The sequence below is a fragment of the Oryzias latipes genome, chromosome 23 (genome assembly GCF_002234675.1).
Source record: "Oryzias latipes chromosome 23, ASM223467v1".
NCBI classification, from domain to species: Eukaryota; Metazoa; Chordata; class Actinopteri; order Beloniformes; family Adrianichthyidae; genus Oryzias; species Oryzias latipes.
The window spans coordinates 9,713,071-9,735,467 of record NC_019881.2 but is presented as its reverse complement, the minus strand read 5'-3'; the positions used below and the strand labels follow the sequence as shown (position 1 = coordinate 9,735,467).

At 43.4% G+C, this 22,397-nt stretch overlaps 1 protein-coding gene across 1 annotated transcript; it reads right to left on the bottom strand.

The window, feature by feature from the left end:
• Positions 1–10,785: 10,785 nt before the first annotated feature.
• LOC105358573 (retrovirus-related Pol polyprotein from type-1 retrotransposable element R2) lies at positions 10,786–22,155 on the bottom strand. The gene is made up of 5 exons (XM_023952687.1): positions 22,144–22,155; positions 18,998–19,240; positions 18,371–18,517; positions 18,087–18,324; positions 10,786–13,047 (listed from the first exon to the last, which is right to left on the bottom strand). The coding sequence occupies exons 1-5, from the start codon at positions 22,153–22,155 to the stop codon at positions 10,898–10,900; spliced, it is 2,790 nt and encodes a 929-aa protein (XP_023808455.1). The 3' UTR covers positions 10,786–10,897.
• Between the last annotated feature and the right edge of the window lie 242 nt (positions 22,156–22,397).

Sequence of the window (22,397 nt, the reverse complement as noted above, 5' to 3'; positions counted from 1 at the left end):
TCTGTAAAAGAAATATTCTCTGTAGGACAAATATGTTCTTGTGTGTATTTTATAAGCTGTTAGCTGCTGTTGGATGAATGGTGAAATATTCAGTTCTTGCAATTGTATGCCTCACCAGCCATTCACCTCACCGCATGTCACTGTCCCTAGCATAGACTACTGCTACCAAACAGTTTGCGGTGTGCCACTAACGTTTTAAGAAGCTATGTCATCAACAGAATCAGGAAAGTGGAAGAGAGCTATGGATGAGGAGATTAAATTCTCAGAGCAGGGGTGCTCAATTTACATCGATCTCGATCGACCGGTCGATCTTCAAGGACATGACGGTAGATTGCAGGCCAGCAAAGATAAATAAAAAAATACCTCCAAAAAATCCGTCAGCAAAATCAAAATCCTCACCGAGAAGTACAGGACTTGATTGACATGCAGAACGGCCAAACGGACATCCTCTGATACATACGTCACTGTACATGCATGTTTTAATTTACTGAGCGCAAATTATGTCTGTCATCAGAAAGTCTCCGCGGCACGTCAAGTCCCTGGCAGAAGACCACTGGGGTGTTTGAGGCTCGGAAAGCCTCATGTGTCTCCTACTGCTACTCCTACTGCTAGTTCCCACCCGATGGATCCGAGCTCACTACGGAAGCAATGTTTTCCTTGGCACGCGCTCCCCACGGAGCCAGCAGCGCCTTTGAAATGTCATGCTCCCCCCATTGACATACAATGGTCGCTGCTTTCCGTTTTGTAATAAAATACCTCATCTGTTAATACGAGTATTCTTGTGTAATCTTACTGTGTAGTTTTTATTTATCAGTACATAAACAACAATGAACAAACATAACTAACAAACATGTTATCATAAATACTTGGACAGAGACACAATCTTTCTAATTTAGTTTCTGTACATTACCACACTGAATTTTAAATAAGACAAATTAGATGCCATTGAAGTGCAGACTTTCAGCTTTTATTCCATGGGTTGAACAAAAAGATTGCATAAAAATGTGAAAATAATAAAGCATTTTTTAAACAATCTCTTTTATTTCATGGGCTTTTAAGTAACTGAACAAATGAAATAACTGAAAACAAAATGGTCATTTCTAATATTTGGTTGAAAACCCTTTGTTGGCGATGACAGCCTTAAGCCTTGAAGTCATCAACATCACCAGATGCTGGGTTTTCTCCTTCTGAATGCTCTGCCAGGCCTTTACTGCAGCGGCTTTCAGTTGCTGTTTGTTTGTGGGCCTTTCTGTCTGAAGTTTAGTCTTCAACAAGTGAAATGCATGCTCAATTGGGTTAAAATCAGGTGACCGACTTGACAATGGTTTTTGCTTGAATAAACTCCTGAGTTGCTTTGGCTGTATGTTTTGGGTCGTTGTCCATCTGTATTATGAAACGCCGCCCAATTAGTTTGGCTGCATTCACCTGGATCTGCACAGACAGTATGTCTCTGAACACTTCAGAATTCATTGGGCTGCTTCTGTCCTGTGTCACGTCATCAAAAAACACTAGTGTCCCAGTGCCACTAGCAGCCATGCACGTCCAGGCCTTCACACTGCCTCCACAGTGTTTTTCTGATGATGTAGTGTGCTTTGGATCATGAGCTTCTCCACGCCTTCTCCATTCTTCTTGCCATCATTCTGGTAGAGGTTGATTTTGGTTTCAACTGTCCAAAGAATGTTTTTCCAGAACTGTGCTGGCTTTTTTAACTGCTTTTTAGCAAAGTCCAATCTAGCCTTCCTATTCTTGAGGCGTATGAGTGGCTTTCATCTTGCAGTGTACCCTCTGTATCTACTTTTATGCAGTCTTTTTTTTATGGTAGACTTGGATATTGATACGCCTACCTCCTGGAGAGTGTTGTTCACTTGGTTGGCTGTTGTTAGTGGGTTTCCTCTTCACCATGGAAATGATTCTGCGATCATCCACCACTGTTGTCTTCCGTGGAAGGCCAGGGGCCTCATTTATAAACGTTGCGTACGCACAAAAGAAGGCGCACGCCACTCTCTACGCAATAATTGAGATTTATAAAAAGCAAACTTGACGGGAAAATGTGCAGTCCTTCACGCAAGCTCTGACCCAGGCGTACGCACAAAAACGGGTGAAATAAGAAACGGCGACACCGTCGGCAGATGGAAGAAACACGTGAAAGTGAAAATGACAATACTGCCTCTCATAAATAACATGAAGACTTCACAAAGCAAGTCTTACAATTAACAGCCCACACAAACACCCGTTTGATCGATCAGCAGTGAAACACACAAAAGAAAAACAAACGAAAAAATTCAAATGAACACTTATTTGCAAAAAGAAAAGTGAAATATGTTCTGCAATATTGGCATGTTGTGCAATTCATCCTCATAAATAATATAGTTAACAGAACGAAATAATGTACAAAACTGATATTCTCGTTAATGTGTCCGTCTGGAGGAGCAGATATAGGTGCAATTAGACGGACGGACGGACAGACAGACGTATTAATTGTCCACTGGGGAATGTTGTTTTCATAGTAAAACATTTCTTCATAAATTATGGAATTATGGTATTCATGCATATGCCTTTAGTTTGTTTTATGTTTGATAAAATAATGTATGGCGTATGTCTCAACCATTCAGAAAGCAACAAGAAATTACATTTGCGCTGATCAATTTCCCATTTCCACGTTGATTATTCCCGACATCTGTAGCTTGTCAGATGTAATTAAATGGAGGGAAATAAAATGCTCCATCACAATGCGTAATGACACACAATGGCTGATCTTGCGCTCTGATAAGATGTGGCAAATGGAAGAAATCGGTGGGAACGCATCTTTAGACAGCAAGAAGACTTTCCTTCAAACGAGGACGAGTGGCTTATGAGCCGGTTCCGACTTCCTCGAGCCGTCCTGTTGGACCTCTGCGGGCTTTTGGGGGGGTGTCACCCGGTGCATCTGGTGCATCGGTGTCCCCCCTGCGCCTCAGTCACCACTCCACTTAAGGGATTCCCCAATTATTGCCGCCAGTCTGTCATCAAGAGGGGTCAGCTCCGGTGTCCCACCCCCACCCACCCGTGGCAGACACAATCTGGCGATGCAGCCCCAGATGTTTTTTTGCCTCGACTTTGATGTCCGACCATACAGCATTTACGGCGCCTGCCACTCACGTGCCTTTTTGGCATTAGTAATGCCCACACTGTGCCCTCCAAACAACATTTTTCTCCTCTTTTCCACCTCGCCAACGATAACTTCTACTTCACATTGAGTGAACTTAAGTTTCTTTCATTTCCTCTCTGTGTTTGCCATGGTTTCGCAATCAATGAATATTCATTTGTGGGCGTTTCACAGACTATTTATGGGCAACTATGGGCGTGTCATGAAGCCGCAAAAGCTGCGCTGCATTTAGAATTGGTTGTGATTTATTAAGGGAAAGATGCGTAGGATGTGCGTGCGCACGGTTTAGTAAATCCGAATATTTCTGTGCGTACACACGTCCTATGTTTCATCCGTACGCCACTTCTGACGCAAATCCTACGCAAAGTTTTATAAATGAGGCCCCAGGTCTTTTTGCTTTGCTGATTTCACCAGTCCTTTTTTTTCTCAGGATGTACCACACTGTTGATTTTGCCACTCCTAATACTGTAGCAATTTCTCCCATGTTTTTTTTGACACGGATGCTCCGGTGCTTGTTACACCTTCATGAAACTGAGTGGTTCGGCACAATTTTTCTGGGTGTGTGTCAACTAGCGCAGATCACGTGGTTGATGACGTATGAAGCGCCAAATGCATCGTTTGGTCGAACCAGGGTACAGATGTCACTTGTGTTGGAACAGTTGGGCGCGCTATTCTCTGGAAATACAAAGGAATCCAGAACGTTTCCTGACAAGTTCTATTGTTTCCCCTTTATTGGAATCAGCGTGGGCTGCACGGTGGCGCAGTGGTTAGCGCTCTTGCCTCACAGCAAGAAGGCCCCCGGTTCAAGTCCCGGCTGGGGGACATGAAAAACACAACATGGGGGACCTTTCTGTGTGGAGTTTGCATGTTCTCCCCGTGCATGCGTGGGTTTTCTCCGGGATCTCCGGCTTCCTCCCACCGTCCAAAAACATGCTACATAGGTTGATTGGCAACTCTAAATTGTCCAAAGGTGTGAGAGTGAATGGATGTGTGATTGAGGATATTCCACCCTGCGACAGACTGGCGACCAGTCCAGGGTATCCCTTGCCTACGCCCAAGTGGCCGGGATAGGCTCCGGCAACCCCGTGACCCCGAAAGGGAAGAAACGGTTAAGAAAATGAATGAATGAATGAATGGAATCAGCGTCAGTTCATTGCACTTCACTATGGTTCCTGGTAAAAAAAAATAAAAAAAACGTACTGTGGCTCAGGATTGTTACTTGGTTTCTCCTAATAAGACAATACATTTTGAACATTATTGAGTTTCTCCTAATAACATAATGCACTATGAACGTTATTTATAAAGAAAATACTTCTATGAATATATGAGGATGCTACTGCAATAGTTGAGATGGCTCAGTGGAAAAGTCATAGCATCTGCATCCAGAGAACCTGGGTTCAAGACATGGTAAACAAGATGTTTTACAAGGTTTTTTTTTTTGCTTTGCATTTCTTTTCTTCATGTGATGTGTGTTTTGCTGTGTCAAGCACTTCTAACAGAAAAAGTAACTCGTGTTGTTTTACCTTGTTTTTTTTAATTATCGTTAACAATATTGTTTTGTTTTAAAAAAGCTTCATTGGGCTTCTATTCCCATCCCTAATTTTTTTCAGTTTTCTCAGCTTAATGATGGCTCCTTTCACCTGCATGGAGAGCTCCTTTGACCGCAAGTTGTGTGTTCACAGCAAAATCTTCAAAATGCAAGCACGAGTCCTCTAATCAACTCCAGGGGCCTGTTTCAGAAAGGAGGTTAAGTGTAAACTCTGAGTGCGTTAACCCTGAAATCAGGGAAACCCTGGGTTTTCCGTTTCAGAATGGGAGGTTTGTTAAACCAGAGTAAACAGAGTAAGTCAAACCCGTTTCTGAAAGAGAGGTAACTTATACTCGGAGTCAGTGTCCATGGTTACTTACGCTGTGAACCTAACCTGGTCGGGAGCAGGTTTTATTCTCTAAACTCAAGGTTTCTGCCGGTCCCCTCCCCTTTTTAAAGACAAAGCGGTATTTTTCGCTTTAACCTTCATTGCCCACATTTCCGTCACACAGAGACAAGTGACAAGAATGGCTTGTCCTTTTTTGGAGGACCCAATAGACGAGGAGGCTGCATTAATTCCTAGAGAATTACATTTACGTCGTGCGAGGATTTTGAGACCTAGACTCGATTTCTTGTCATTTCCCCATACGTTTTTGTTTGAGCGTTACCGTTTTTCGTTGCAGTCAATTACATATATACAATGAAAACAACATTAGATATGTATTGCTATGTAGATGTTTCATATGTCAAATATTGTCAACAAAGCCTACATCCATGACATGCTCAAATTTGACCTGATTGAATTATGTTTTTATACTTCATTTTTAGCTGCTGCCGTGTTCTTTTAATTTCTGCAGGATTGCATCTACATGAAAATGAAATCAGGGACATTGAATTAGATTAATGTAACAATTACTTTTTGGAAACACAATTTGCTAGCACTGCTTACTTTCTTAATCCCATATAAACCTATACCACTTGATCAATACAAGGGTAGACAAAAGCTTACTTTTAAAAACACAATTCTGTAGCAGCCCATGCAGTGTCTCATGTTCATGCATTTACTACTGCAGTTACGGTAGTGGGACTGTAGGGGGCATGTGTTCTGCTGTGCAAGATTTATAATAAAGAGACCTGTGGAGTGAACAGACGTGTGTGTCTGAGCGCCATAATTTCATTCACATCTACCGACACCGAACCCTGTGAGGCCGGCTACAATTGCATGTATTAATATTAAATTAAAGACCAAAGTTTGCAAGAGGGGAAGGTTAACAAAAAAGTCCTCTAAACATTACCGACGTTAAATGCATTTTTCCCCCCCCGATTGGTTCTGTACACTATGCAGCATTTCATACAATTACACCAGGAATAACACTTCAAAAGTACACCTAAATATCGCCATTTTTTATTTCACACTTTACGCTATTTAGAAAGTTATTACAGCCAATATTTTATAACAATGATTTAAATGCAATCTTGCACATTAACTTGAGCAGCTATGTTTTCCCACGCTAACTGTCTCTGTTTTGCAGATGCAGCGGTGTTGCTTTTCTTCTGGAATATGTGCTAATATTTACTGTAACTCTGCAGCAGCACGTCAAGTTCAGCTGGCGAAAAATATGGAGACCTCTTTTTTTTCACGGTTGCCATGGTGACTCGTGATATCTGCGCTCCATTGATAATGGCTTCTTATAGTCGCGGTGCGGACGCTTAACTCCGAATCAGTCCACTCAGAATTGATTGACCTAACTCTGATCAGCTTCTCTGAAACAGAAAACTCAGAGTTGTTAATCTCTCGATTTACCAACTCAGAGTTCAAATTTAACCTCAGAGTTGGTTGAACCTCCTTTCTGAAACAGCCCCCAGGCCTTTTATCTGCTTCACTCATAATGACATAACAAGGGAATTGCCCACACCTGCCCATGCAATAGCATGGAAGTCAATTGTCCAATTACTTACGAGCCCATGAAATGAAGGGAATGTGTTTAAAAAAATGCTTTAGTTTTTTCACATTTTTATGCAATCTTTTTGATCAACCGATGGAATAAAAGCTGAAAGTCTGAACTTCAATGGCATCTGAGTTGTTTTATTTAAAATTCACTGTGGTAAGTACAGAAACAAAATTACATATATATATATATATATATATATATATATATATATATATATATATATATATATATATACATACATAAAATGTACATACACACACACAATTAAACAGAATGGGAATCATTTGTATTGTATAAAGTAGACATGGGAGGGTACACATCTTCAGGAAGGAGATCCGGCCTAGCCACGATAGGGGAAGGAGGCTACACCTCTCTAGATCCTGTTTTATTCTGTTGAATAATGGGTCAAAATTTATTCGAAACATCTGGTTAAATTTAGGAGTGATATGTATACCTAGATATATTAGGCCTGCAGGGGACCACTTAAATGGAAAAGGATTGGGGCTGTCAGGCTGTTGCTGCAAATTACCAAGGGGCGTTGCCTCTGATTTGGATAAATTTATCTTGTATCCCGAGAAGGCAGCAAACCTTGTCATGATATGACTAAGGCGAGGGACCGAAAGAGAGGGGTTTCTCAGAAATAATAATACATTGTCCGCATATAGTGTGATCTTGTGTGATTTCCCCCCCAGATCCAGTCCTATCATTAGAGGGTCCTGCCTGATATATTCTGCTAATGGTTCTATTGCCAGTACAAACAGAAGAGGTGACAAGGGGCAGCCCCGTCTGCAACCCCTCTGGACCACAAAATTAGCTGACCTTAAGCCATTAGTTCTAACTGCAGCCAGTGGCTGACTATATAAGACCTTTATCCATTTAACAAAGTCATCACCCAAACCGGACTTCTGAAATGTGAAGAATAAGTACGACCATTCAACTCGGTCAAAGGCTTTTTCCGCATCCAGAGATATTACCAAAACGTCCCCAGCTTTTTGGTCAGAGAGTTGAATGATATTTAATAGCCTTCTAACATTATTATACGAGTTCCGACCCTTAATAAACCCAGTTTGATCTTCCTTAACAATAAGTGGCAGAAGGTTCTCCAAGAGTATTGCTAGCACTTTTGAGAGGATTTTTGGATTAATATTTAACAGCAAAATTGGTCTATATGAGCCGCATTCCTCGGAGGGTTTGCCTTTTTTAAGGATAAGGGAAATATTAGCTTCTCTTAACGAAGGGGGTAGAGTTCCGCACTCAAATGAATGATTGAACATATTTAACATATTTAACAGGCTCTATGAGAATGTTTTTAATTTCTTTATAAAACTCGCTTCCGAGTCCATCGCCGCCCGGAGCTTTGCTTGTTTGGAGGTGATTAATAGCCTGATGTAGTTCAGGGGCAGATATCGGGGCATTTAATTTAAGTCTTGAATCCTGAGATATAGTTGGGAGGTTTATTTCAGAAAAGAAGGCCTCTATTAGGGTTTTGGCATTGTTGGTGTGTTCTGACTTATATAGTTTAGTGTAAAAGCTTCTAAAGGTGTCATTAATTTGTAGCGCCCGTCCCATGTAATAAACAAAACTGTAAACAACTCAAATAATGTAATACTATGGGCGGGGCCCTGGGTGTGATTTTTATGGTTTGGTGCCGTCACAAATCCCTTCAACTTCTAGGTGTTTTGTAGTTGATTATTGTCAAAATTAAATAATTTCAAAACATACTTCAAATCTAATAACTTAAAACTTTTTGTAGTTTACCTTCTCCAAGCTTCAAGAAAAACACCTTCAAGGACTCCAGACAAGAAGTGTCGTTTAAATAAACTGTAAATTTAGTTATTAAAACAAATACAAAAATCAATACAAAGTATGAATCTTAGTTCACAAATCCACAAGAAAATGGGAAAATAAATACGCTTACAAACTCAAAAATTTCCCTTTTTAAATAAATAAAATACCCGTTGCAGGCCTGTGTCGTCGCTCGGGAGCGTTGAGGTCTAAAACTTAATGACCGCTTCACTAAGGCCGGCTTAACACTGCAGGTCTTGATGCTCATATCCGATTTTCTGACTATATCCGATTTTTTTGACGACCCGCTTACATCATCTTTTAAAAGTGACCCTTCTCTGATTTCTGCATTTACACTATGCAATGCTGAAACTATCAAACGTAGACGTTCTGAGGACTACATAGCTGTATTTCCGCATTCCGCGGACCTCCTTTAGACTTTTGTGACTGCGGTCGTCATGGAGGCAAGGCGGCGACGGAAGGAGGCGTTGCCTTGGGCGCTCCTGAGGGGACGCACGGGGGAGGAAAAGAAGGGGGGCTGCTCGGCTTTCTCTGCGTTTTGAATGAGGAAGTGTTTGCAGACGTGCTGTACTAACAGTTAAATCCAAGTGTTGAACCTTTCCTGCACGATGACTTCTCTTTTCCGACCATAGTCAGAAACACACTGAAGATTTCCTCGGGGTTCTCTTTTCCGTTCTGAACCCTCAGCCTCCAGAGGGGGTTGAGAAAGACTCCAAAACTTTTGGGCGAGAAACCTTCTTTTTAATTTTCGGTTCTCCGACAGTCCCCCGCTCCGCGCTCACACCCGCTCTCCTCTCCTTAAGTTACACGCACACACACGCAAGCACGCGCGCGCGCGCACACACACACACACACACACAAGGTCCCCATCATACACGTCCCCCAAAGAAATAAACGGCTTCTAGCCCGGTCCATAGCAACGGTGTCCCGCTTCATTAGTTACCGTTTGCGTCCGGACCAGACATAACAGCGGTTTCCAACTACGGTCTTAAGCCTGAGGCTGAAAGGTAACACGCTGACAGCAAAATCAGCACAAAAAGCACCTTTATAAGTCATGTGATCTCAGTTGGTGGTGTCCTGAGTTGATGTCACTGAGGAACAACTCGCATTTACTGGGGAATATCCGATTTGTCTGCTTACATGGCACACGCAAATGCACGTATCCGATTCGTTTCCGATTTATTTCCACATATGAGAGAGGCCTGTATCCGATCTGAGAAAAACGGAATGCATGAACTTTTGTCCTGCTTACACGTTCACTGATCATATCCGATCTGTGCCACATGAGAGGAAAAAATCGGAATTGGGTCACTTGAACCACGCAGTGTAAAGGCGGCCTTAGAAAGCAAAACAAAATAAGCACGTGCAGTGTTTTTGTACTCGCGGCCTCCTAGTTCAGTCAGTGCGGATTCTATGATGTATTGTCTTGGAAATGAGCTAGGGGAAAGGAACTTGACCCAAACTGGAACTGGACTCCCGTTCGATGTTGACTGAGCACCACCCGGGTCCCAGCGGGAACTTTCTGGATCTCCATCTGATGCCCACAGGAAAAACTCCTAGAGCGCGTCCTGGTCCTGCTCCTCAGTCAATGCACATACATGCCTCATTACTATCCTCACACAACCTCTCAGTTTGAGTGTGTGTTTAATAACTGTTATACTTTACAACATTAGCACCGTTTACTTTTTTACCGTAAAGTTGGGTCACAGAATAACCGCTGCTAACAAGTTACATGATGCTAGTCACATGTAGCATTCCTCTCATACAACATGTGCTTCGTAAAAACTCAGCGCAAATACATACACAAATGTTGTCAACCGCTTTACCTTCAGCAGTATTTCATATGCTCTGAATTCCTTTGGCGAACTCTGCATCCACCACCGTCAGAGAATATAAATCAAGTCGAAACTTGAACCACGCTTCCAGCTTCTGTACGTAGTCTCTTCCACACGCACACACTTTTTTCCCAGTTGTCTCGCCCTCCGATGTTGTGTTTGGATTAAAATCCAAAAACCAACCAATAACACTCACAGAATCCGTTGATAGACAATCTGACATCCAATTAGGTTAGTCTACACATTGAGCACACTTTATACACTCACAGTAACTTAAAAAAATAATAAAACACTGATAATACTTTAGTTAAATTCCTTGCCAACAGTTTAACTTAAAATGGATAACTTCACTATTTATCTAAAAGAGAACTTAAACAAATATAGATATTTTTATGACAAAATACTATTTAAATGAACAACTAATGTTTTTCGTCTTTTAAGACCGGGCTACATCCTCCCCCTTCTAAAAAGGGTAGATGCCCACATCTAACGACTTTAACATAGATGACGAGGCATTTGGCTACTTGAGGCGAGTCACCACTCGCTTTCCGGATTAATGTGTCCGTCACGGGGACGACATCCGAGTGCAGCGCAAGATTTGTAATCATGCCGAGACTCCCAGCTGTCCTCCTCAATTCGCGGCACCCGTTGCCGCGGGGATGAGAGCAACCCGAGTTCCCCTGCCCGCCGGCTCACGCATGAAGTCCCTCAATATATCCAAAGAATAAAGAAGAGTCCTCCGGCTCACCAGCCTGGCAAAGGTCCTCATCCGACCTGCAGGGACGCCTAACTCAGCCAAAACTGTGTTGTTGCTCGCTGGCCACTTTCCCCTAGCACCTACAGGGAACCCCATGACTTTAAAGCAACGCCCTCTGACCTTGTCCGTAATCTGTTGCCCTACTGGGAGATAGTGTTCCACCTTCTCCGATGCGGCCCTTTTTAGCGTCTCTCCATCCATCTCGTACCGGACGGTCACGTCGACAATGAGAACTGTGTCGGCCTTCTTGCAAACCAGGTCGGGTATCTTGAGACCGCCAGCGGCGTCCTCAAGACGGAACTCCCTTATTACCGTCCAGCCGAACCTCTCCACCTCCGTGGCCAAGAGCACACACACCTTGTTGTGCCTCGCAATTCTGTTCGCCTGAACGAACGGACATTGCCCAAGTATGTGTGAACATGATTCCAACCTGGCCGGGCAGCGTCTGCAAGCTGCTCCTGACTTTTCCTTACCCCGAGCCAGAAACTCCCGAGTGGGATACACCCCAGCCCTCAGCGCCAGGGCAGCCAACCAATGGCGCTGCGCGAACCCAACCGAAGCGGGCTCGGCGATCCAAGAGCTGCTGGTCCTGTCGCCTCGAAACTGGTCTGCACCCACACCCTGCACCCGCAGGGCCGACCATGCCAGGTTTTCCTCACGCCGCCAGTCTGGGTAGTCTGGCGATCTCTCCACATCGGTCGGGGCAGTCTCCACGGCACCCATTACAGGTGCACTGCCCCTCTCACCTCCCGCTTGGACCCACAACATCTCCCAGTCAGATTTTGACACAGAATGGCTGGTCATTCGCCGTGTCCAGATATCCGGAGACCTGGACATCCGATAGATGCGCTTCGTGCGCACGGATGGGATCAGTCTTTCCAGCTTTAGGAGGCCCAAACCACCGTCGCGGTTCCGTGAATACAGCAGTCCATTGCACGTGGATGGTGACAAATGGAGCCACTTCTTCACAGCCTTCCGGACAATCCCATCTATCTGGGCCAATTTGGTTACCGTAACCTTCCTTAGATCGGCCTGGTAAATTATCCGGGGAAGAGCAAATGAGTTCAAAACCCTCATGCGTTGTGAGGGCTTTAGAGGAGCCTCCGTGATCCTTTCGATCCACGTGTGGACCGTAGGGATAAGATCCGGTTCCATCACGCCGCGCCCCGGGCCTACCTGGACTCCCAAATAACGAACTGATTCCCCCGGGGGAATCATGTGGATCGGTGACCCACAGATTTCCCAGGTTCCACAGCCGTTCAACACGCCCTTGTCCATAAAGAAACCGTGACACTTCTTGGGCTGAACCCTCAGCCCAGTCAGTTGGCAAAACTTCTCCAAGATCCCGAGACTCCTCCCCATGCCTTCCTCGGAGTCACTCACCAGCACCAGATCGTCGGCAAAGGCCAGCGTGGCGATTGAAAGATCGCCCCATTTCAGTCCAGTTCCGGCCGTCTCGAGTTTATGGATGAGGGGATCCATAGCCAGGTTGAAGAGCAAGGGGGACATGGGGTCTCCCTGCTTCACTCCAACCTTCATTTGTATGGGTTGTGTCATGCCCTCGACACAACCCACCCTGGTCACGCAATCCACGTACGAGTTTCGGATCAACTCGATAACGTGCCTGTCAAGCCCGCCTTCTTCGAGAACACACAGGATATGTTCATGTGAGATGGAGTCAAAGGCCCTCGCAAAGTCCACAAACACCACTGCCAGCGGCCCCCCGTCCTGCCTCGAGCGCCTGACGATCTCGTCAAAGATCAACAGGTTTTCCGCGCATCCACTCGAGGAGGCCAGGAAACCGCGCTGCCTCGGATTGATCGGACAGGCTCGGGTTAGCCTCATCGTTAGAATCCGACTGAACAGCCTAGTCACCATCGACCCAATCGTCACCGGCCTCCATCCGCCGATGTCCTGCAACTCGACCGGGTCGCTGGATTTCGGTAGCAGCTTAGTCCTGCACTCCTTGAAGACCCTTGGTATGACCCACCCGCCGTTTACCCGCGCTTCATTGAATTTCTTCACTTTGACATTCAGAGCACTGGGCAGAAATCACATCGCGTCAACACCCGCCGCGGGCCCTCGCGATGCTTTGTTTTAATTAAACAGTCGTTTAATTAGCTATCGTTTAATTTAGCTATCGAAGGCTGGCTGGGCAAGCTAGCAGTGGCTTCGGGCTTGCTCGTCTTAGCCGATTTTCTACTCTCTTTCGGTGGCATCTTGTCCTGGCACTTCAAAAAATACTCATCAATGCTCATAATCAAAAGCCAGTTTTTCCTTATTTTCCTTAAAAAGGATGTAGATGACAGATTTGGTGGGGTTCTGCTGAAAAAAACAGTGATGTGGTGCGGAGCTAAGAGAAAATCAACCCTTCTACGCCGCCATCTTGAGTCCCCCAGGATTGTTGTTTTTATGAAGGGGTTTCTTAACATTGTTTTTAACTGAAATCTAATAAATTATATTTTAAAACAAACCACAGCCTCCGCCTTGGTTTAGACCAGGACCTGCTTTTCTTTAATCTTTCACTGGGGCTGAGCAGCCCCGGGTGGCCTTGTAGACCCCTTTTCCTTGAGCTGCCACACAAATATATTTTACAACAGATAATTGATTCTTCTTAAAACAGTTACAATTTTAGGTTGTCTTCTTCGCACAACCGTCCACAATTTTCGAATAATTTAAACGCAATTCATTGTGGTCCATACGCAATGCATTGTGGTCTATATTCGCCAATCTAGTGAGCATCGATCCATACTGGTTTTTCACAGAAACTCCTGGGAAATTTCTGGAACTGTAGATTCGGACAACCCTACAAAATGGCGACCACACTATATAGTGCACTATATAGGGGTTAAGGCGGTAATTTGGACACAGGGTTGGTCTCAATCCTTCAAAATAAAAGCTTCAAAATGATAAAAGATTGAATGTACAGATTGCTCACCTTTACTGGCTGATTTATCACAAATCATATCAAATAACTATGAAATCAGTAAAGGCTGTAACCCTTGTGCTATCTTAGATGACCCCACCCTTACATTGACGTGTTATTCCTACCATGACAAAGGTGGATAAAGTTGGAAAGATTTCATGTAATCATGGGCACCAGTGAGGATAAAAAATCATTGAAAAAAATAGGTTCAGAGCACTGTCTAGTGGGTCTAGATGACCCAACTCCCTATGTTAAAGTGCCTAGGATAGCACAAGGGTTAAAAGAAGAGCTTGCTTTTTGCTGCCTCATGATCTGGTGATGGACTTCCAACCCAACAGCGTTTTCATCTTAACCACAGTTCTTTACATTAACGGTTTTATTAATGCCTTCAGAATCTCTTGTAATTTGCTTCTCTGCTCATCTTCATGGCATGATAATGGGCCAGTAAAAAGAAAAGCTTTAGGTAGTATTAGGTATAAGTATTAGGTCATGAATAATGGACAGCACAGACCTCTATGATTGAACTTATGTGAGTCTGAATATATTTCATGGAAAGGGATATTGTTAATTGTTTGTTTTTTTGCCGTCTGGACCACCCTCTCAGCCTGTCCATTTTATTGTGGGAAAGTGGGGCTGAAGGTTGTGTGTTTGAAACCCCCTGCAGTGTTGAAATCCTTCATCTCCTAGCTCACCAGCTGTCTGCCATTGTCTGAGAATAACTCATCTGGCACACAGATGATAATGTGTTTGCTTGTGGTTCCACTCAGTATAACAATCTCTGGAAACTTTGAAAAATAATCCACACACAGTAAGAACTCAGTATCATTGAAGTAAAACAAATCCACACCTACTTTTTCCCATGGTCTCTCAGGAAATGGATGTGGCACAAGTGGCTCTTTGGGATTATTGTTTCTTTTTGTGTTACATACAGCACAATGAGCCACAACTTCCTCTATCTGTTTAGCCATGCCTGCCAGTACAATACATCTCGGGCTCTCTCCTTACACTTAACTATTTGTGATTTGCGGACTTTTCTGAGCATTTCTGTTCTCATTGTGTGTGTTACTACCAACCTTGAGTTCTTGAAAATGAGTTCATCCTCATATGCTAGTCCTTCTCTAAATGTCCAGTATTGCTTGATTTTGTCTGGAAGTTGTCTCTGCTTTTCTGGCCACCCACTCTGAATTGCCTTTGTGACCAATCTTAACACAGCATTTTCTGCTGTTGCATTTCTAAACTCCTGCAACTTTTGCTCTGATACTAGGAGTTGGTGGTTGATGCAGTTAATTTCAATCTCTTCATCTATGAGTGTTTCTTTGTGTTCTTTCAGACATGCTCTGCTTAGTGCATCCGCAACATGGATCTCCTTGCCTGGTTTGTATTTGACCTCCAGACTGTACTTTTCCAGTCTCGTGAGCATTCTTTGCAGTCTAGCTGGAGCACTGAGGAGTGATTTTTTTGAATATCACTTCCAGTGGCTTATGATCGCTTTCTACATGGAGATGTCTTCCATATAGGTATTGATGGAACTTCTCGCAGCCAAAAACTATAGCAAGCAACTCTTTCTCAGTTTGGGCATAACATTTTTGACAGTCAGTAAGTGCCCTGAAGCTACTGTATATGCTACCGGCTGTCCTTCCTAAAGTAGCAGAGCTCCCAGACCCTCTGAACTTGCATGCACAGACAACGTAACTGGTTTGTTCACATCATAGTACTTCAGTATTGGCGCTTGGCAGACTAGTGCTTTTAGTTTGTCAAAACTCTGTTGCTGCATTGTTCCCCAATCCCATTCCATGTTTCCTTCCAACTTCCTCAGAGGGGCACTAATGTCAAAGAGGTTAGGGATGAATTTAGAGAGGTATTGCAATAACCAGCTCTGGAGCATGGCTTTATCTTCTGGTGCAGGCATGTTTTGAATGTCTCAGAAGTTTTCTGGATCTGGCATGAGTCCCTTCCCAATGAGCACATGACCAATGTAGGTGATGTCTGTCACCCTTATCTTACACTTTTATTCATTTTCAGATTGATGTTTCGAATGCCTTCTAGCAGTTGCCTCAGTCGACAGTCCTGCTGCTCAATGTTCTCTCCCCAAACTAGGATGTCATGTATTACATTGACCACACCCTCTAGCCCTTCTAGGTGTCTGACAATGCACATCTGGAACACTTCCGAAGCTGAGTAAATAACGAATGGAAGCCTTTTAAATTGGTATCTGCCAAATGCTGTGTTGAATGTACACAGGTGAGAGCTTTCTTCATCCAGTTGTATTTGCCAAAATCCATGGTTTGCATCCAAAACTGAAAAATATTTGGCATTTGGCATCTCAGCTACGGCTTCCTCAATTGTTCTCAGTTGATAAAGTTCTCTTTCAATGGCAGCATTCAGGTCTGTGGGTCAATGCAGATACAAACTTTGTTAGGTTTTGTTACAGTCATTCACCCACTCTGTTTGTTTGTATATTACTCCTAAGCTTTCGATTCTTTTCAGCTCTGTTTTAATTTGGTCTGACAGGCACTTTCAGAGTAACAGGCACTGAACGACTGGACTGAAAAAAAAAAGAACGATTGGACTGACATCTGAATCTGTGTTGATGTGATATACTCCTGGTAAACAGCGAAACCTTTGTGTTATCTTAGATGACCCCAACCTTTTACATTGACGTGTTCTCCCTACTATGACAAAGGTGGATAAAGGTGGAAAGATTTCATGTAATCCATGGACACCAGTGAAGATCACAAATCATTGAAGAAAAAAAGTTCAGCGCACTGTCTAGTGGGTATGGATGACCCAACTCCCAACGTTAAAGTGCCTAAGATAGCACGAGGGTTACAGCAACTTTCCTTCGTTCTGTCATGCTGCCTCATCATCACACTTTATTGTTTCTGGAAAGACACAATAAAAGAAACTTTGGATATTGTCAGTCGGTGTGGTTTGTGCCCCCCCCCCCTTGTGTCAAGCTTTTCTCTCATGCAAGATGCAGCTTGCATAAAGGGAGGGTCAAGGGCAGGGTTACTCAGTTCAGCACCAATGGCCACGCCCATATAGAGGAAATTTTGGAAACAGAAGCTACAGATAAACATGAAATGTGTATTTTGAAGACATTTAAGTTGTGGGATTTTGGTTATGAATATTAAATGTGTAAAAAAACACCACCGGGAATGTTTTTTTGACATTGCCATGGGGGACTTTAGAGAGCCACATATTTGGACGCAAAGGTAGGATTTGTTTTTTTGCGATCTTAATATTTTTATATTAATTTGACACACCACATGGTTCCCGAGCGCAGGGCTGTGTCTGCAGCTCATCACTCGCCCAGGGGAGGGGTTAAAGGCGGAGAACAAATTTCAAACACCAAGGTGTTTCACAACTGTGGAAGAGGATTAGGGCCATGGAGAAAGGAAAAAAAGGGCACAGAAAATTATAACTTTAATCTCAGAATTCTGAACTACAAGCCACATCCTTGAGTACTGCAGAGTCCAGCCTACCAGCAAAAGTGAAAACAACAAAAATTACGTCTATAAGATTCTTTTTGCGGGCTTGAGGCTTACCGGAGGTCATTTCACAAATGGAAAAATAGAAGGAAAGTAAAAAATAAATCGTTTTAAACTGGATCTTGTAAATGAAAGTGCAGCTGACTATGCCAGCCTTTTGTAATAGCTATCAGACATTTACACAGATATGAAGTCAATTTTTTAATGTGCAGAATGCTATTTATCAGGGATAAATATGTTTACCTGACAAACGCAAACCACAGTTTTTGTCACGGGGAGACCCAGGGACAAAAACCCAAGAGCAGGAAAGACAAAAACTCAGATTCTGAATCCAAAAAAAGGGCTTTTAATGCTGAGAGCAAAAAACAGCAAACTCGAAAGAGCAAGTCCAAAAAGACGCTTAGACACAGTACAACAGAAACTCAAACGTTAAATAGGAACCTTAATCATAATGAGATACACCTGTGAGTCTCAGAGCAGGCCTCAGGAAAGGGAGGGCCTCCAGGAGAGGTCACAGCAGAGCAAAGGAAAACCATTACGCAAAGGAAAACCATTACATAACCCCCCCCAATGAAACGGTCAGGGACCCATTGGCAATCCGCAGGACCGTATCTCTCCCAGTCCACAAGGTACTGTAATCCTCTACCCACTTTTCTGGAGGCGAGGAGTGTCTTGACGGTGTAAACCGGGCCGCCATCTTTGAAACGAGGGGCTGGAGGAGAAGCTGGAGCGGGTTGAAGAGGAGAGTCTCTGGCTGGCTTGATCTTGCTGACATGAAACACGGGGTGGATCTTTAGAGAGCGTGGCAGGTCCAGTTTCACAGCCACAGGGTTGATTACTTGAGTGATGGAGAAAGGTCCGATGTAGCGAGGCAGCAGCTTCTCCTTTTAAGGGAACATCAGCAGAAAAAAGCCAAACCTTGTCCCCCACCTTGTACTTCGGAGCCGCAGACCGCCGACGATTAGCCACTCTAGTGACCCTTTCCTGGTTCCGCAGGAGTTCGTGCCTATATCTCCTCCAGGTTCGCTGACAGCGCCTCACGAAAGCTGCAGGACCAACAGAGGAGGCCAACAGTTCCTGGTGGGGAAATAGAGGGTGTTGATAGCCGTAAGCTGCTTGAAAGGGGGAGAAACCAGATGAATTGATGAGCCTGAACTGAGACTAACCTTAATCCCAAGAAGGTTGCAGAACTCCTTCCAGAAGGCAGCAATGAATTGTGGACCACGAATGTGATGGCACGAATGACTAATATGGGACACAGTGGTTCAACTGGGATTCTGAGTTCATTCATCACCTCCTGGGAAATCAAATCACCATCAGAGCCAGAGTCAATTAAAGTTTCAAATTCCTCTTGTGCTCCCGCACAGGCCACTAAAACTTTGGTAGAAGGCCGTGAGGGTGAAAAAAAGGAGGTTTGACGGCTCACCAGTTCCCTCATTGCTGGTGAACCCTGGCGTTTCCCGGGCAGTTACGTACAAAGTGTCCTGATTGACCCCAATATAAACAAAGTCCCTCTCCCATGCGGCGGCGTCGCTCTGCGGGGGTGAGACGACCAGCTCCCAGCTGCATGGGTTCCGGGGGAGGAGGAGGAGGAGGAGGAGGAGAAGCCCGTCGTGGGGTGCTGGGGGGGAGCGAGGGAACTCCCTCCAGAGGCAGTGGGCGGAAGCCGGTGTTGCTGCGCTTAGCACGGCCGCGTTCTCTCATCCTCCGGTCGATACAAACGACGAGATCGATCAGCTCCTCGAAATCCTCCGGAATCTCCCTCGCCGCCAGCTCGTCCTTGAGAATGTCTGAGAGACCCTGAAGAAATACATCCACCAAGGCTTCCACCGGGTGCTGGCAGCCAGCGTACGGAACTCTACGGGGAAATCCGAGGCACTGCGAGTCCCTTGCTTGAGACGTAGGATTTCGGATGCAGCAGCTCGATGGGGCGTGGAAGGGTCGAATACAACGAGGAGTTGGGCGGAGCAAAAAAGAGCAAAAAAGAGCAAAAAACAGCAAACTCGAAAGAGCAAGTCCAAAAAGACGCTTAGACACAGTACAACAGAAACTCAAATGTTAAATAGGAACCTTAATCATAATGAGATACACCTGTGAGTCTCAGAGCAGGCCTCAGGAAAGGGAGGGCCTCCAGGAGAGGTCACAGCAAAGCAAAGGAAAACCATTACATAACAAGTTTTAATGAGTTGTAGGTAATTTTATTAATCTGCTTCAGAATCAAACCTCGGTGAAGTAAGTTTTAGGTTAGATATTTGACAGACATTCAGCATGGATCCCGAGTGATGTCTCTTAGGGACCGTCAACAAATTTAGAAGTGCATGATATGGCAAAAATTTTAGATTAAACCCAAGACTAAATACTTTGCAAAACAAAATACATTACAATGAAACATTCCCTCAAGTTGTGGTCGAAGGATGTCTTTTATTTTGCAATGTTTTTACAAGAAAAATGGTTTGAAGTTTATATTCTGGTATTTCGTTCACTAGCTTCGAAACCATGTAACCTTATGATTGCAAATATGTCAAATTTTGGCGCAAATGGTTTAAACTCAATATTCTGGCATTTTCTTAAATGGCTTCCAAACCACGTAACCTTATGATTACAAATATATGCCAAATTTTTTTCCAACAATATGTTTATTGTTTTTTTCTTTTGTTGTTTTTTTACATTCCAACACACACAAACACAAACTAGCACAAAATTAAAGACAAAAATAAAAATATATAAAGACAAAAGAAATAAACATTTTCCTCTCAGACACCGTAGGCTGTTTGTCTTATAACATATTCAATATGAGTTTGAATACTTAAACACGAAACCTTGATATGTTTCCTGCAGAGACTTTCCCAGAAAAAAAAAGAGTAAAACAGTAATAAAACAGTAATTCAGCTTATAGTTCACAGTACAGGGTACATGCTAAAGTTTCAAACATCCCTGTCTGACAGATCAGTCCCCTCAACAAATGTAATAAATGGTCTCCAAACTGCTTCAAACGAGTTCTTTTTTCCTTTTATGAAAAATGTTATGCGTTCCATCGGCAGTACAGTTAACATCAGTTTAGTCCATTGTTTTAGTGTTGGTCCTGAGCAGTTTTTCCAGTTAATTGCTATTGATCTTTTAGCCTGCAGTAAACACATTTCTATAAGTGATTTTTCTGATCTGGAATATCTATTGTCTTTGGGATAGATTCCCAAAATATAAATGGCTGGTTCCAATGATATTTCTTTTGAGATTATTTGTTTAATGGTTTCTCTGATTACAGACCAAAACTGCTTTATTATTCTACAGTCCCATACACAGTGAAAAAGTGTACCTTTTTCCTCATTGCATTTTGAACAGGAGTCTGGTATGTTGGCATTGAATTTATTTAATTTAACAGGCGTAATATAAACTCGCATCAGCCACTTGTACTGTAATAGCCTCAATCTTGAGCTAATTGTTTGCTTTTGTGCCTTTGTGCAGGCTATTTGCCATTCTTCTTCTGATATATCTGTTCCTAGGTCTTTTCTCCATGCATCAAGTTTCATTCTTGCATTTTCTTTTGAGTTTGTAAGTATTAAATTATAAAATTCTGAAATAGCTCCTCTCTTATTGTCCTTGGTAACTAATTCTTCTAGTTGAGATTTTTGTGGTTTTAAAAGGGTTCTTTGTTCTGTTCTAATAAAGTTTCTTAATTGTAGGTATTTGTAAAATATATGCCAAATTTTTGCTCGGACATAACACCATACACACTAATTTTATTTGCAATCATAGATGCTAAATATTTTAAATGGATTTTAATATCAAATTGTCAGAGGTTGTTACGGCCCCCAACATTACCTGTCCCAGTCTAGGGTAAATCACAACAGGGCCAAAACATATAAAAGATGGACATCAGTATGTTAAGGAACACAGTTCCTTAGGTGGAAGGAAGAACCTGTGTCCTGTAAATCAAAAATAAATAATTACTGTGCTGGTCCCAACAAAAAAACAAAACAAAGGGATTGGAGCCTTGGCCAAAATAAGTCAGGGAGACAACTGACCCAGCCAACGTTGACCGTCGGAGTCAGCAGCTCCCTGCTAAGGCTGCCTAACAAAATCTAACTAATGACAAAGAAACAAGCAAAGCCCGCAAATAAGGACGTATTTTCACGACCATAGGGCGCACCGGATGATAGGGCGCGGTCTCAGTCACGGGGGATTTTATCCGTCTTTGACACATACAAAAGGTGCACCGGGTGTTAAGGCGCGGGCATGTTGACATTTTTTTTTGTTACTGTTCTCCCTAACTGAATAACACAAACTGAATGGTCACTCACGCTCACTCTTGTCTCCCTTCCTCCTTATCCTACACAAGTGCTAAAGACACACACACACACACACACCCACACACACACACACACACACACACACACACACACAGAGGTGCGCTGCGCGTGCCGTCTCTGTGACGTATACGAGTTGTTTGTTATCGCGAGATACACACTAGGAGGCGGTGTTGTACATGTGGCTGAAGTGCAAGGTGAATGGCGAGTCTGTTATAATTAAAGCCTGTTCAAACATCGGAGGTCGTCCTGACTCATCAATATTACATGGTGTCAGAAGAAAAGAATTCGGAAAGAAGAGGAAATGGCGCAGTTTCAACCACCGTCGAATCTAAGTCTGCAAGGAAACTTGGCGGAAAACTGGAGAAACTGGAGTCAGCGTTTTGAGCTCTTCTGTACCGCCAGCGGCATCGCGGAAAAGTCCGAGAAGGTGCAATGTGCAACTTTTCTTCACGTCCCGGGAGATGAAGCGGTAAAAGTATACAATACTTTTGAATTTGGAGACGACGAGAAAGACAAAATTGAAGTTCTGAAAAAGAAGTTTAAGGACTATTGTGAACCTAGAAAAAACTTAACTTACATACGGCACATGTTCTTCACAAGAGCGCAGAAACAGGAAGAAACCATTGATGCATATGTCACAGATTTAAGAA